This window comes from Lactuca sativa, chromosome 3, assembly GCF_002870075.4.
Source record: "Lactuca sativa cultivar Salinas chromosome 3, Lsat_Salinas_v11, whole genome shotgun sequence".
Taxonomy (NCBI): Eukaryota; Viridiplantae; Streptophyta; class Magnoliopsida; order Asterales; family Asteraceae; genus Lactuca; species Lactuca sativa.
The window spans coordinates 258,766,695-258,782,322 of record NC_056625.2 but is presented as its reverse complement, the minus strand read 5'-3'; the positions used below and the strand labels follow the sequence as shown (position 1 = coordinate 258,782,322).

The 15,628-nt window shown below is 36.9% G+C and overlaps 1 protein-coding gene across 1 annotated transcript; it reads right to left on the bottom strand.

Annotated features, from left to right (window-relative positions):
- Nucleotides 1–8,473: 8,473 nt before the first annotated feature.
- LOC111891095 (uncharacterized) lies at nt 8,474–10,732 on the bottom strand. The gene is made up of 5 exons (XM_023887180.3): nt 10,461–10,732; nt 9,938–10,149; nt 9,626–9,676; nt 9,475–9,534; nt 8,474–8,870 (listed from the first exon to the last, which is right to left on the bottom strand). Exons 1-5 carry the CDS (start codon nt 10,588–10,590, stop codon nt 8,595–8,597), a joined length of 729 nt encoding a protein of 242 aa, XP_023742948.1. The 5' UTR covers nt 10,591–10,732; the 3' UTR covers nt 8,474–8,594.
- Nucleotides 10,733–15,628: the final 4,896 nt, after the last annotated feature.

Here is a 15,628-nt window from a genome sequence, read left to right as displayed (position 1 = left end):
CCCCCAGCCTCTTTACTCATCCTCAAGTCCAGAAACCCTAACCTTCGTATGTGAGTGGATCAAGTTGCATTAGGGAGCTTGGAGAAGCAATTGTTGAGGAAATCTTGAAGAAGAAGAGGCTTGGAGCAAGGGGCTTTGCTTGGATTCGAGTTCCATTGCAGTTGGGGCGTTCTTTTGAGGTAATATCTCGTCCTAGGGTTGTTACTCTTATGGATTCATCATTTTAGGGTTTGTGGGGAGCTTATCTTTTGGTGTTTTGGAGTTTAGAGGTTAAATTTGAGGTTGCTACCTCAGATCTGGAATGGAGAAGGGTTGGAATGCCTGAAAGTCCCTGTCTTTGAGTGTGTAGTGAAGCTATCATGTCCCAAACCCTAGCCCTAAAGTGTTAAAGGCCTAGATCTCTTTGGATTCACGTAAAGTTTGCCACTTTACGTGATGGATGGGTTATAGGAGGCTAGATCTACGTTTTGGATCAATTGAATGGCCTGGAGTGCTTCTGTATGGATTCAGACCGGTGGTACTCGGCGAGTCACATGGGTGGACTCGACGAGTTGCTTGAAGATGAGCTGGAACTCGACGAGTTAGAAGAATAACTCGGCGAGTTGGATGAAGATGGCCTGGAACTCGGCGAGTAGGTTGAAGATAGTCTTAGACTCGGCGAGTCTGTTCTTGGACTCGGCGAGTCTTGTCGAAGAGTCCCAATATTTTCTGGTTGGGTCGAGAATCGGCGAGTCAAGGGATGACTCGGTGAGTTGTGGGCGAGTGGACTCAGAGTTGTTGGACTCGGCGAGTCTCGGGATGAATCGGCGAGTTAGGTTGCGGATTGAGGGAAGTCCTGAGCTTGGGGACTCGGCGAGTCATCGGGTTGACTCGGCGAGTAGAGTCAGTCAGGGGTTGCCTTTGACCTTGTCCAAGGGTTGACCAGTTGTCTTTTAGGGGTATTTTGGTAATTAAGGGGTATTTATTGAGTTGAGTGTGTTGGTGTTCAGTGGAGGAGTTCGTGTCAGAGGTTGGAGCAGCAGGATCTTATCCTTTCAGCCGGCAGTTTCGAGGTGAGTTATCCTCACTATATCAACAGGGTCTACGGCACCAAGGCCGACCCTTATCGGATTGAGATCCGGGTAGTTGTTGTTATGTTGTTGCTGTGATATGTTTGCATCCTGAGAGCTAGGATGGTATATGTTAGAGACCTGATTGAGATCGGTATCCTGAGAGATAGGGAGATGCTATACTAGTGACATGTTAGGTCGGTATCCTGGTTAGGATGAGGATATGTTATGTGATCTGTTTGATCTGCTTGTTGACTGTAAATTGCTATACGATTGTATGTATATGTGCACATGGTTGTTTGGACTGGAGTTGGGTTGAGGCGGGTCTTGCTTTGTGATGTAGGCCAAGATACCCAGGGCATACCGGTTGTTCCGAAGGCCCAGCGAGCGGTCCGGATAGGCTGTAGGCCCCAAGAGGGCGAACCAGACGTGCCGAGGCTCGGAGAGTGGACCAGGCAGACTGAAGGCCCGGTGTGGGCGGACCAGTTATACTGTAGACTCAGAGAGTGGACCAGGTGGATTGAAGGCCCGGTGCGGGCGGACCATTCACACTGTAGACTCGAGGTTTATGGCTAGACTCAGAGGGTGGACCAGGTGGACTTTAGGCCAGTGCGGCGGACCAGTCACACAGTAGACCCGAAGTGCATGGTTGTTCTGTGATCAGATATGTTGTGGCATGTTATGCGTTTGGTGTATGTGGTTGGTATTTTGGGGATATCTCACTAAGCTTTCGGGCTTACAGTTGTGGTTTTATGTTTTTCAGGTTCTTCAGGAGACCGTGGCAAGGCGAAGGCGTGATCGTACCGCTCCTCATGATTTTGTAGTAATGTGATTCTGGGAATACGTTAAATGTTTTGTATTGAAAACCTTTTTGTAAAGATTTAATGGAATCAAGCTGTTTTTGAAAAATTTAAAATTGGTTGTATTTTTCGGTCGTTGCAAGTTGGTATCAGAGCCTTGGTTTGAGTGAATTGGAGGAACATTCGTGTGACTCTAGTCTCAAATCGAGGAGAGTTTTCAAAAGAGTATTTAAAATGGTTTTCAAAATGAGTAAGGGAGGACATGAAGGTACGATCAGCCGGAGCCAGTAAGTAACCCCAGAATACCATGCATGTTATTTGTTTTTGAGCTTTGATAGAACAGCATGCTAGTGATAGGCTAGGGATCTTCAGGATTTCATGATAATGTTGCCTGATTTGTGATGCCTGTAGCCTAGGGTTCCTTATGGGAGATTTTTAGTGTTCCTCTGGTGGTGAGGATTGAGCGTTGTTATGCATGTTTCTCTAGGGTGTTGTGGTAGTACTTCATACAAATATGGGTAGGTGTGGAAGGTAGTATGGGCCCGTACTACTGAAAGCACATGACCCATATGCGTATCAGGGAAACCATGATCTCTAGGGTTGGGTTGAGAGAGTTGGATCCCAGGATTGTGGGAAGAGTCTGAGATTTTGTGTGGTGTTTTTCAGTATGGAGATTCTGAGGCATGATGAGAGTGGATCCGGATCAGGATCGGGAGCAGGAGCAGGAGAGAGAGTTCCAGGCGGATCGGTACCGCCCGAGGTTATCGGTCAGATGAGCACGTGCGAGTTGGATGCGAGGATTCGTGAGATCCTGCGTGATGAGATTGCTGAGTTGTTCCGGGCTGAGTTGCCGGAGCTGTTTGGGTCGATCAAGACCGCCATGGTTGAGTATTTTGATGAGCGTTATGCGGCTCTCGCAGAGACGGCTGCCGCGGCGACTACAACGGCTGTAGCGGCGGCAGGGGGAGGAGTTGGTCGGGGCTTTCAGTATCGGGACTTCGATAATACGAAGCCTCCCACCTTTGATGGAGTTCAGGACCCGATTGTTTCTATGAGGTGGTTATCGGATGTGGAGGGGTGTTTCTTCACGTGTTCATGTCCTGCTGATCAGAGGGTGAGGTGTGCTCTGAACCTGTTGAGGCTCGGGGCGAAGGATTGGTGGAGATTGACCACGAGGTCATATTCGGATGCGCAGAGGGCTGCGGTTTCATGGGATCAGTTTAGGGAGATGTTCCGCACTCGTTATGTTCCATAAGTTGAGAGGGAGATATTGGCTCAGGAGTTCCTTGAGCTGAAGCAGGGTTCGGAGTCGGTGACTGAGATCACCAGGATGTTCACTGAGAGGGCAATGTTTTGCCCAGAGTTCGCTTCGGAGCAGGCTCAGATGTCTCGATATCGGAGCATGCTCAAGAGGGATATAAGACAGTTTGTGTCTACCCAGAGGTGCGAGACCCTGTTGGAGTTGTAGGAGGCCGCTAGGCGGCGTGAGTTAGAGATTGAGTTGCAGTTGCGTGAGCTGGGCAGGCTCTAGTGTAGTTGCAGCCGGCGCCAAAACGATCCAAGACCGTTGATGTTAGAATGGGGTATCTGAGCAGCCACACTTGTGGGAAGTGTGGGAGGGGTTACACTGGAGTTTGTAGGTCCGGTGGTGCATGCCGCAAGTGCAGAAAGGAGGGGCACTATGCGAGGGATTGTCGGCAGTCAGCGCCGGTTCGGGATTTGAGGATTTGTTATCATTATCATCAGGTTGGACATTTGAGGGTCAACTGTCCACAGTTTGCTGCGGGACCGGTGCAGGCTCCAGCACCGGCCACTTTGAGGATTACAGGTGGAGGTCAGGGTGGAGCGGAGCCCCCAAGGGCTCAGGGTCGTGCTTATCAGCTTGTGGCAGAGGAGGTCAGAGCAGTGCCGGATGCAGCTGCGGGTATGTTTCTTTCTTGATATCTTGTTATCTTGTGATTATTGTGGTGTATTGTTTATGTGATGGTATCTTTGTGTGGTTTTCAATGTGGTATTCTTCGTTTTGAGGGTTGTGGTTTGGTTATGGGTTATTGTTTTGGGAATTTCGTTGGTTATCATCCATGAGAGTTATTAGTGGGAACCTGGCATTGGTTTGAAGGTTGGGTAGCATCTACTTTTTGAGGAGTGGTTAGATGCAGATTGAGTTTCTTTCGAGCGGGTTAATCGGTGTTGATGTGAAATCTCGTTAAGGTTGTTTATGCTTATGGGAAGCAGTCCGCGTGTAAGTGTTTTCTTTGTGCAGAGTTGTTCTGGGAGGTCGGTGATGGCGACCGGTGGTTGTTAATCAGTGCTACAAGTGGGGGAGAATTGGAGAATTCTCCGAGAGATCGATAAGTATTTGAGGGTGCTTAGCTGTTGGGATTCAGCAGTGTTCTGTCAGCCCAGAGTATAGGCTGATAGGAGCAAGTGTCGGGCATGCGGGGCGGGATACAGACCTAGGGCATTTGATTGTGGAGGGCCTGGGAGCAGGCCGGGATCGAGCATGTGCGATTGAGACAGAGTTCGGAACCCTTAAAGGGCTAGAACAGTGCACATAGGAGGATTTCCGGGAGTGATAGCTCGGAATGATGAATGCTAGTTGAGCGGTCTGGATAGACTAAAGGCCGGTAGGCGTACCAGTCAGGTCGAAGGCTCGGAGAATGGTCCAGCCAAACTGAAGGCACTGAGAGCGGTCCAGATTGGCTGAAGGTTCTGAGAGTGGTCCAGATTGGCTGAAGGCCTGATGAGGCGGTCCAGTCATGCTGAAGACTCTGCCGGTATTGTTGGATCGGTTCGAGGATATGGATTGTGTATGTTGCAGTGTGATTGCATTAGAAGGTCTGGCCCCGGGTAGTGATCTTGATTAGTTAAGATAGTGCATGGGCTTGAGAGTCCCTGCGATGAGAGTCAGAGTATGTGTGTTGGATGGATAGCGGATACGCTATAAAAAGGGTGGTGTAGCGTTGGGCGAGCACCGTGACACTTGTCGTAGTGACAATGTGGCCAAGTGGATTCCTTGGTAAAGGAAAAGAGAGAGGTGTGTAACTCCGAGAGGGAGTGCAAGTTCACGGAAGTGAAAGCGGCAGAGCAGAGTTATGATTAGAGTAATTCGAGTATGGTTATTGAGCAGCGTGTTTGCGGCAGTAGAATAGAAGCTCATCCGGTTTGGGATGTCTGTTGAGGTCGCGGAGGGAATTCCGCAGGTGTAGAGCCAAGAGGCTCGGAAGGGATGCAGGGAGAGAGTCTTGGGCTCTCAGTGTGATTCTGATCAGGGTATTGGGTATGTATTAGTGGTTCATCCCGGGGGATGTTTGAGGATATCATCAGTGTATCGGGTTTTCCCAACCTGAGGGTGCTAGAGCTAGTTCAGCATGTGTATGTGATTGCAAGAGGAGAACTCGTGGGAGTTGCTTTGAGATTGAAGAATGGGTCTTTCCGTCAACATGGAATGGATAGAGTGGGATTCAGATCGGGGATCCGATGGTTCATGGTTTTCTAGCCCATATGGGTCGAGTGATTGTTGAGATTTGGAGCAGTGATGCATCATGGGTAATTCTCGGTTGTTGAGTGTGATTATCAGAGGGTACAACCGGTGCCCGGCTTGAGACGGTGGTCAGGACACCGTAAGGAAGGAGAAAACGAGTTTCTGGTTCTATGGTTGTGTTTTGAGAAACCTGGTTGGATTAATGCTAGGTGGTGCATGACAGGAGTATTTCTAAGAGTTGTGTTGCCGTAGGCTTCGAGGACGAGGCCTAATTTAAGTGGGGGAGAATTGTAACATCCCGAAATATCAAGAGTAGAGTTGAAGGGCTAAAAGAGTAAATTGGGAAAGAGCGACTCGGCGAGTAGAGTCGCGACTTGGTAGCGTGTTAAGTAGCCGACTCGGCCAGTCAGTAAGATGGACTCGGCGAGTAGGTGCTGAGTGGAGAAAACCCTAATTCTCGGGGTTGAGCCCTATATAAAGAACATAACATCCATTCCCCTAGCCTCTTTACTCATCCTCAAGTCCAGAAACCCTAACCTTCGTATGTGAGTGGATCAAGTTGCATTTGGGAGCTTGGAGAAGCAATTGTTGAGGAAATCTTGAAGAAGAAGAGGCTTGGAGCAAGGGGCTTTGCTTGGATTCGAGTTCCATTGCTGTTGGGGCATTCTTTTGAGGTAATATCTCGTCCTTGGGCTGTTACTCTTATGGATTCATCATTTTAGGGTTTGTGGGGAGCTTATCTTTTGGTGTTTTGGAGTTTAGAGGTTAAATCTGAGGTTGCTACCTCAGATCTGGAATGGAGAAGGGTTGGAATGCCTGAAATTCCCTGTGTTTGAGTGTGTAGTGAAGCTATCATGTCCCAAACCTTAGCCCTAAAGTGTTAAAGGCCTAGATCTCTTTGGATTCACGTAAAGTTTGCCACTTTACGTGATGGATGGGTTATAGGAGGCTAGATCTACGTTTTGGATCAATTGCATGGCCTGGAGTGCTTCTGTATGGATTCAGACCGGTGGTACTCGGCGAGTCACATGGGTGGACTCGACGAGTTGCTTGAAGATGAACTGGAACTCGATGAGTTGGAAGAACAAGTTGGCGAGTTGGATGAAGATGGCCTGGAACTCGGCGAGTTGTATGAACAACTCGGCGAGTAGGTTGAAGATAGTCTTAGACTCAGCGAGTCTGTTCTTGGACTCAGCGAGTCTTGTCGAAGAGTCCCAATATTTTCTGGTTGAGTCGAGAATCGGCGAGTCAAGGGATGACTCGGTGAGTTGTGGGCGAGTCTCGGGGTGACTCGGCTAGTTAGGTTGCGGATTGAGGGAAGTCCTGAGCTTGGGGACTCGGCGAGTCATCGGGTTGACTCGGCGAGTAGAGTCAGTCAGGGGTTGACTTTGACCTTGTCCAAGGGCTGACCAGTTGTCTTTCAGGGGTATTTTGGTAATTAAGGGGTATTTATTGAGTTGAGTGTGTTGGTGTTCAGTGGAGGAGTTCGTGTCGGAGGTTGGAGCAACGGGATCTTATCCTTTCAGCCGGCAGTTTCGAGGTGAGTTATCCTCACTATATCAACAGGGTCTAAGGCACCAAGGCCGGCCCTTATCGGATTGAGATCCGGGTAGTTGATGTTATGTTGTTGTTGTGATATGTTTGCATCCTGAGAGCTAGGATGGTATATGTTAGAGACCTGATTGAGATCGGTATCCTGAGAGATAGGGAGATGCTATGCTAGTGACCTGTTAGGTCGGTATCCTGGTTAGGATGAGGATATGTTATGTGATCTGTTTGAATTTATAAGAAAATAAGAAAAATAATGATTTATTATAATGAAAATGTTTTTTATCTTTTAAATTTAAACAAATAATCTAAATAAAGAAAATAAACTAATAAGTTTTTCTGGGAATTTTGAAATTAAAATGTATGTTTATTAATGAAATTAATATCCGTTTATTACTACATTTATTGTAATTATTATATTAAATTATTATGTGGAATTTAATTAAAAAACTCATAAAATGGCATGTGGAAAAAAATTAATTCAAAATAACCACGAAATGACATTTTGACAAATTAAATTAGAGTGTGACAAGTGGCAAAAAAAATCATTTATTAGAGAGGAGAATTGTCTATATCAATTTAAGGAATAAAACATGTCATGTCCTCCAAACTCCCGGGGTTCTAAAACTTATAGTAAATTGCGTGGATAATCTCTATGGTTTGACTAATTTGTACATTTGGTTCCTAATTTGTTTTCTAACTCAGACAATTCTCATGATATGTTTTTATTGCGTCTATAGTCTTTAGTGCTCAGCAGACATGAATTTTTTTTTTCTAACTTGAATAGTTCTCATTGGTAATTTGCACGTTTAGTCTCTAACTTTATTTTCTAACTCGGACAATTTTCATGGCATGTTTTTATCGTGTCTATGGTCCCTACAAATAGTAAAAAAAAAATATAAAATATAAAATATAAAAAAATTTCTAACTTGGACAGTCGTCATTGATAATTTGTAATTTTGGTCTCTAACATTTTTTCTTTTTTTCTAACTCAGACAGTCCTCATGGTATGTTTTTATTGCATCTATAGTTCTTAACAGACATAAAAATACTTTTTTTTGTCTAACTTATAACAGATTCCATGGATAATTTACACATTTGGTCTCAAACTTTATTTTTTCTAACTCAGACAATTTTCATGATATGTTTTTATTGAGTCTACGATCCCTACCAGACATAATATGATTTTTTTTTCTAACTTGGACAATCCTCATGTGTAATTTGGAAGCTTGATCCCTAAACACAAACAAGGGGGTGTTTGGATAGAAAAAAAATATGTTGCGTATTGGTTATTGCTTAATCCCACCGCAATAAACAAATTTAAATGTTTGGATAGGAGTTTTTAAAAATCAGCTTATTGCGGTAGGAATAAGCAAAATAAGCCTATTTTAATAAACAAGAGGGGAATGCTTATTGCTTATTGCTTATTAGTCATTTTACTCATATAAGCTGTTTTGTTTGCAAAACACTTAAAATGCTTATTGTTTATTGCTTATTCCCACCGCAATAAGCTAATCCAAACACATTTTTAAAAAATGACTATTTCCCACCGCAATAAGCAATAAGCTAAAAACTATTTATCTAAACACCCCTTAAATCAAGTAATAACAATCTTACCTCCAAATTCCAATACAAGAAAACATATGTTACATAATATTTCATTTAAAAATGAATCCAATAACGCATATAAACACACTAAATACCCTAAAACATTCATCTTGTTCTATCATTTATATTTGATCCTTGACCTTGGAATCCTGGTGTGGGTCCCACATAGGTTTTCTTTGAGAATTGGGTGGCAGCTGTTCTTGCTCCTTCTATGGCTGTTTTAAGAGTTGGAGAGGAAGTCTGATTGGATTGAGACGTGTTTGATGTTTTTTTAAGTGAGCCTGGTTTTAAAGAGAGTCGATTTCGAGGGTCTGGAAGTGGAAATTTAATGGGTAATTGGGCTTCAACCGGAGAAAGACCTCTAAGTGCTCCTTCGAGAATCTTTCCACAAAAAAAAAAAAAAAAAAAAAAAAAAGAGAGAGAGATTAGAAAAAGTTTTTTTATAAGTAAAAGTAAATGACTATCGTCAAGTGGTGCATTGGGAGTGATTGGTTGTAAGGAACTGAATTTACGAATTGCTGATAAAAAGGTTAAAGATAATCAAATGTCAAAAAAAGAAACAAATAGTTTTATAATAAAAAAAAATATTTACAGGTAACTTTTGGAAGATAAAATTATTATTTGATAGAAATCATGAATTATATTATATTATATTAAGGTACAATGTATTTTAACCCAATTGTATAAATTATTTAATTATAATCTAGACTTGTTATTAAGAAAAATTCAAAAGTAAACATAATACAAGCTCATTTAAACCCAAATAAGATTATAAATAAAATTATATGTTCAACTTACTTTTTCCAAAAGTAAAATTATTATTTATAAAAAATATAGGTTTATTCCAATTCACTAGAAATTTATTTATAAAAAAAAAAAAAGAAAAAAAAAACTTTTAATTTTCCAATTCCATCAAATACCAAACACTACCCAAGGCTCAAAGAAACTTGTTTATTATGTGTTAATGGCAAAATTCCATTCTTACCCTTTTTTCCAAGTTATAGACCCCTTGATATCCACGCATTTCAAATGGTATAAGCAATTTCTGCATAAATTATAAAGATTATATTAAAATATGACATTTAAATTTCAAAACATTCTTTTTTTGTTGCATTGAAAACTAAGTAAAAGCACACCTGAGGTTGTTCACATAGCCAACAAAAAGGTGTTAGCCCTTCCAGCCTCACCTGTAAGTAGATCAACAAATTAGATCAAAAAGGGTATTTTTGTAATAAACTAAAAAACACAGCTCCAATTTATTTTGTAAACTAATAATTACTTATTTTCAAATTTCAAAAGAGGGTGAATGAAAGAAATAGCAACATACATTGCTATTTCTTGCATTTAACACTTTTTTTTTACCAATTGTAGTAATAAAAACAAATCATTTGAAACTAAAAAGTAAACAGCAATTTTTTTTTTGTAGGAGTGGAGTTTCAGATGATTACCCCTTGAGGAATATCTTCCCATGATGCAAGCTCTTCAGATGTAACACATCCAACAACTTCAACACAGCCTAATAGTCTTGAAACTGGATAATGTTCTGGAAATTTGAGATCAGTAACTCCATCTAATGCATATAACTGTCTGTAGAAGTCTTCCATTGCTTTAATTGTTTCAGGATCCGGAACCTTCCCAGCAGCATGAATCCAAAGTCGACCTTCAAAAGATTTACAGAAACATAAAGCCATTGAGGAAAAAACAGGAAGTAAAAGGTAGTTCACTTTGCATAGATGAGATACAATCATCAAAGAATTCAATGAGAGTAATTGTTTGATAAACAGTGATAAAATCCACAGCATGATTCACTTCAGACTGAGAAGTAAAAGCGTGGATTAACATCAAGACACTTATTTTGTCGATTTACCAGATCAATTCCACATTTGGAAGTGACAGATTCGACAAGTATAAATGAATTTGTAGCGATTTAAAAAAGAAAAAGAAAAAAGGCGTTTGGGATTATGAAAGTACCTGTAATTGGAGAAGGCCAAGATCTTCCTTCGATACGCTTGATGCCATATATAAGCAGAGAAGCCCATGGCTGATGCATAGTTAGACATGGATTTCGGTAATTTCCGTCGCCTCTGCTTCTACTTGCCATCGATTTTGTCTGTATTTACAATCTCTCGATTGAATTTGAGGTTGCAATGCAGAAACGAGCTAGGGTTTATAAAGTTTTTGCCTCCCCTAACGATTCCTTTCTCTTGTTATGTTTTGTGGAAACCTTTTGTGTTAATCGCGTATGAAGAAACTAACCTTTTGTTTTGTGCTAATAGCCAAAAAAATAAGAAAATAAATAAATCAAATAAAAATTCATTTTTGGCCTTCTGTTTATAAATTTGTAAAACAAACTTTAAGAATGATTTGCAAAAAAAAAATAATAATAAATAAAGCTTACATATCTTTTATAATTTTATCATATCTATGTTTTTCAAATTTGACATAAAACCATTAAAAATTTTCTAATTTAATCGATTTTATCACAGATAATTTGACATAAAAAATTAAAAACCCTAAGAACCCCAATTAAATAATAAATATTTACACCATACTCTTATTAACATGTTAAACTCCTAATTTTCTGTGTTTTTGGTATGCAAAGAGCAAACTTATAATTTTTACAGTCTAATATTTTCATCTGTATATGCTCTCATATTTTAACACAAAACTTATATTAACTACAGATTTATACAGTTTATTTACGGTTTAATACAAAAAATTCACAACTTAATACAAACTGTTTTACAATAATTCACTAATTCAAAGAAGTCAAAAACTCAAACTCTACCACCACATGCCACCACCAACCACCTGTATCAAGATAATACTCGTCTTTTCTTCCAAATCAGATCTCTAGATAAAGTAATGCATTAACAACTTAAATACCACAATTACAGTCTAATAAAGCCTATTAATTCACTCGTTTTGAATTTAATACAAAACAATTATAAAAACTAGTGGATTCTTACAAATTTATATAACAATATATATATATATATATATATATATATATATATATATATATATATATATATATATATATATATATATATATATATATATATATACTCCTAATAAAAACCTCTCCTAAAATCCACTTGTCAAACTCTTAAACTAGGACTATGCCACGTGGCATTATAAGAACCAATTCACAAAAAAATTTCCCGCCCATATACACATTTCGTCAGTATCCTTTGAATTGAAGATTGAAAAATTCAAGATCCTGTATCCCTTTTCTATGCTATTTGCCACATGTCATTTCCTAGACCCTCTCCTAAATGTTACGCTTATTGTATCTCTTAACTGCAAGCGTATTTCTTGCGTACAGTTTTATGCTTTGTGAAATTCAAAATTGAAATTTCTATTTTTCCTCGCTACGATTTTATTCCATAAACAGAATATATATTAGATTACAATAAATATTGATGAGAATGAGATTTTTACCTGCTTGGTTACCTATGACCATCAGGAAAAGATTCAAGACATACATAAATCAATTACGTGAGGGCATTCTTCAAGAGGATGTGTAAGCTTTAGTTTTTGGCTATGATTTATGCAATATCTTTTGTTGATTTCGTATGTAGTTTTTACTATAAACATTTAGTGAATTTTTAGACCTCTAACTTGTCACGATTGAATTCTTGATGATTGAGGTTTAATCTCCGTGAAATTATCGAAGAATCCAAAAGTATGCATATCAGGTGTTCGATGAAATGTCTCAAAGAAAGCTTTTAGCATAAAAATTCAGGCAACTTCCTATTCTTAGATTGTGCTTAATTTCTAACAGATGATTTGTATTTTCAATGTCTTACATCTGTACTTTCTTATTGCTATGTTCAATGAATTGTGAAATTAATTTCTATCAGAAGATTAAGCTTAAAGTAAGTTATTAAATGGTTTTATGAATCGCTCTATGATCTTTCTCATTACTATGTTCAGTGAACTATGATCTTACTAGCGAAGTAAATGAACCCTTTTGGTATGTTGAGCCCAAAAGGTTAAAGTTCCCTTAGATGCTAACGAGCTGGTAAAAAAAGGGTTGCATAAGATTTCAATTCAGTATACCATGTCAAAATCACAGGAATTACATAGCTATTAAAATATAGTATATGGAGAATCTCTAACTGGATGTGGATATCTTTCTTTAAAATGAAGTCCCTACTGGATGACACTTGAGGTAATTTCAGCTCCAGCATCATCATATTTTAAAAATCAAATTTAAAGAACAGTTTATGATCATGTATCAAGAGAAGGCATGTGTGAAAGAAATCCTCCTGTCAAATGAAGTCACAGACAAAATGCGGCAAATACTACCTAATGAAGTCTATTTGTTATGTTTAAAGTATTTGTTACAACATTATATTTGTTCTTAGTGTTGAGAAATATCATTCCTTAAAAGCTTCATTAGAGAGGTTACTTTTTGTTTATGGAGATCAAAGTTAATTTAGGTAGGGGTAACCAATTCGATGATGGCACACCACCAATTCTAGACGACCGGTCGTGTGTTGGTTCTTGATGTTCTTTATTTTACTTTAATTGGACCATTCCAGGAACTGATGCAAAATGGTGCTTGCGGTACATAACTTCTTATAATTTTTATGCTTCTAACTTAAAGTAAAATAAAAATTAAAAAAAAAATATTAAGTTTGTATAACAAGTGATTTGTTTAGAATAAAAGATGAAACCTCAATTATTTATGACCTTTTTGCATGTAATTGGAGTTCTTACTCATTAGATCTTCGCAATTCTTTTGTTTTGCATCATTAATGACAGACTCAAGAAAGGTGGAACGAGTTTAATGGTGTCGGTAGTGGCACATATTTATTTTATGTTTTACTATTATTAAATTGATTATATTAGTAATCATCAATTATCATACTTAATTTGGTTTTGATTTTTATGTATTTTACTTATTGAATTTGAGACAATTTACATAATTAAGACCAATTTGCATACTACAATCACCTGTACGTTTTTTTGCATGAAATGACAATGTACTTCAATTACATACATAGTTATAACATTGTACTTTCAAAGTTGAATGCTTAAAAAAATAATTAAATTAAATTAAAAAAGTAAATAAAACTCAAAGTAAGATGTTATATTAGACATACAAATAAAAATACAGTGATATTTATGGAGTTTAGACCATAATTTAGCTAAATGCAAGAAATGATACTTAAATTAAGATGCTTTGTTATCCAATGTTACATAAAAAGGTAATTGCAAATATATGATTAATAATATGTTTTTGTTATTCATATACGTTTATTTCAATAGCTTAATTTTCTCTAATTTGCTATATACTGATTTTAATTTACTTCACTTATTGTGGTTGTTTAATTTTTATAATCAATTTAACATTTCATTATACAATATCGCTATTTTTTTTCATTAATTCACAAATAAAAACTATCTCATATATCTTGAAAAATAATTTCACATATTTATTTGAATAAAAAATTATAAGTTTACAAAAATAAAAAAACATAAACGTCTTAATTAATAATTTATTTAAAACAATTCATTAATAATTATGAGTTTTTACTATAAAAATCTAATTATTTTTGCAACCGTGGTTTCCACGAGTTATAACCTAGTCTACCCTAGTAAATAAGAATGATTTTGCCACATGTCATTCTCTCATTCAATTTGCCACATGTCATTTTATCATAATTTTGAGATATATTTATTTCTACTTGTCATTTATTTCATTTTCCATTTCTAATATATTATTAATTAGTTTCCATAAATTAAACCTACCATAATGATATTAATTTCAAATTTTAAATTTTAAATTTCAATTTCAGTTTCAAATAAATTTACAATTTAAACCTTTGTGTTTAACATTTTGTTATAATTAACCTGTTTAGTATACGGGTCTGATAGCTAAACAATAATTTTAATTTATTTTATTTTTTGCATGTTTTTTTTCTCATAATTTTTATTTATTTCAAATTTCAAATTCAAATAAATTTCTCATTTAATCGTTTCTATTTAACATTTTGTTTTTATCAACCCGTATAATATACGGGTTTCACAACTAGTATATATATAGTCATAAGAAAATTAACACAAAAATTTATACATAAATCCTTCATATTTTAACACAAATTATTAAAAAATTCACAATTTAATATAGAAAATTAAAAGCTTAATACAGTCAATTTACAATTTAAACAGAAAATTCATAGTTTAATGCAGTCAATTCACATTTTTAAACACAAAAATCACAGTTTAATATAAAAAAATTCACAGTTTAATATAGAAAATTAACAGCTTAATGCATTCAATTCATAGTTTAAACAAAAAATCATAGTTTAATACAAAAAAATCATAGCTTAATACAGTCAATTCACAGTTTAAATAAAAAAATACAGCTTAATGCAGTCAATTCACAATTTAAAACACACAAATCACATCTTAATATACAAAGTTCATAGCTTAGTATAATAAATCTCAGTTTAATATACAAAAAGTATACATTCACAACCATATTATCAATTTAACACTCTTAATACAATTAATTCACATTTTAATACACAAAATTTACAACTTAATACAATGAACAAACAATTTAATACACAAATTTCACATCTTATATAGTCAATTCCTAGTTTAAACAGAAAATTCACATCATAATAAAAATTAACACTAAGATTATAAGAAAAAAACAAATGAGAGATTAAGACATTAAATTCACACATTAACAGAAAAACAAAAACGATAAAAAAAAAATGCACGGTAGAGATCTATAATAGATGTAAGTAGAAAAATAAATATAAAACATACATTCACAGCTTAAAACTTATAAAAATTCATATATTCACAACTTAAACTTGTAACAAATCATGTATTCACAACATAAAACTAACATTGTCTTATTCATAACTTTTAAAACTAATATTAACATGACTAAAAAATTAATAAAAACATTTAAATATCACATTTCACAACTTAAAAAACCTAGTTTCACATTATTTGAGAAAACATTAACATTATAACACATTTTAAATTCAATTCACAACATAACAACTAAAAAACCTAAGTTATGAAACAAAAATATATGCATGTATCATAACTAATAAGAACATAAACTTGGATTCGCGTATTATTAATATTGGATTCACAACTTAATA

Bases quoted from the DNA above. Each gene is read 5' to 3' on its own strand.
- LOC111891095 (XM_023887180.3), bottom strand. From the start codon at position 10,590: ATGGCAAGTAGAAGCAGAGGCGACGGAAATTACCGAAATCCATGTCTA. The intron at 9,677-9,937 runs GTAATCATCTGA...ATCTACTTACAG, and splicing joins GGGAAGATATTCCTCAAGGG to GTGAGGCTGGAAGGGCTAAC. The intron at 8,871-9,474 runs GTAAGAATGGAA...TTTTGTGGAAAG, and splicing joins TCTATAACTTGGAAAAAAGG to ATTCTCGAAGGAGCACTTAG.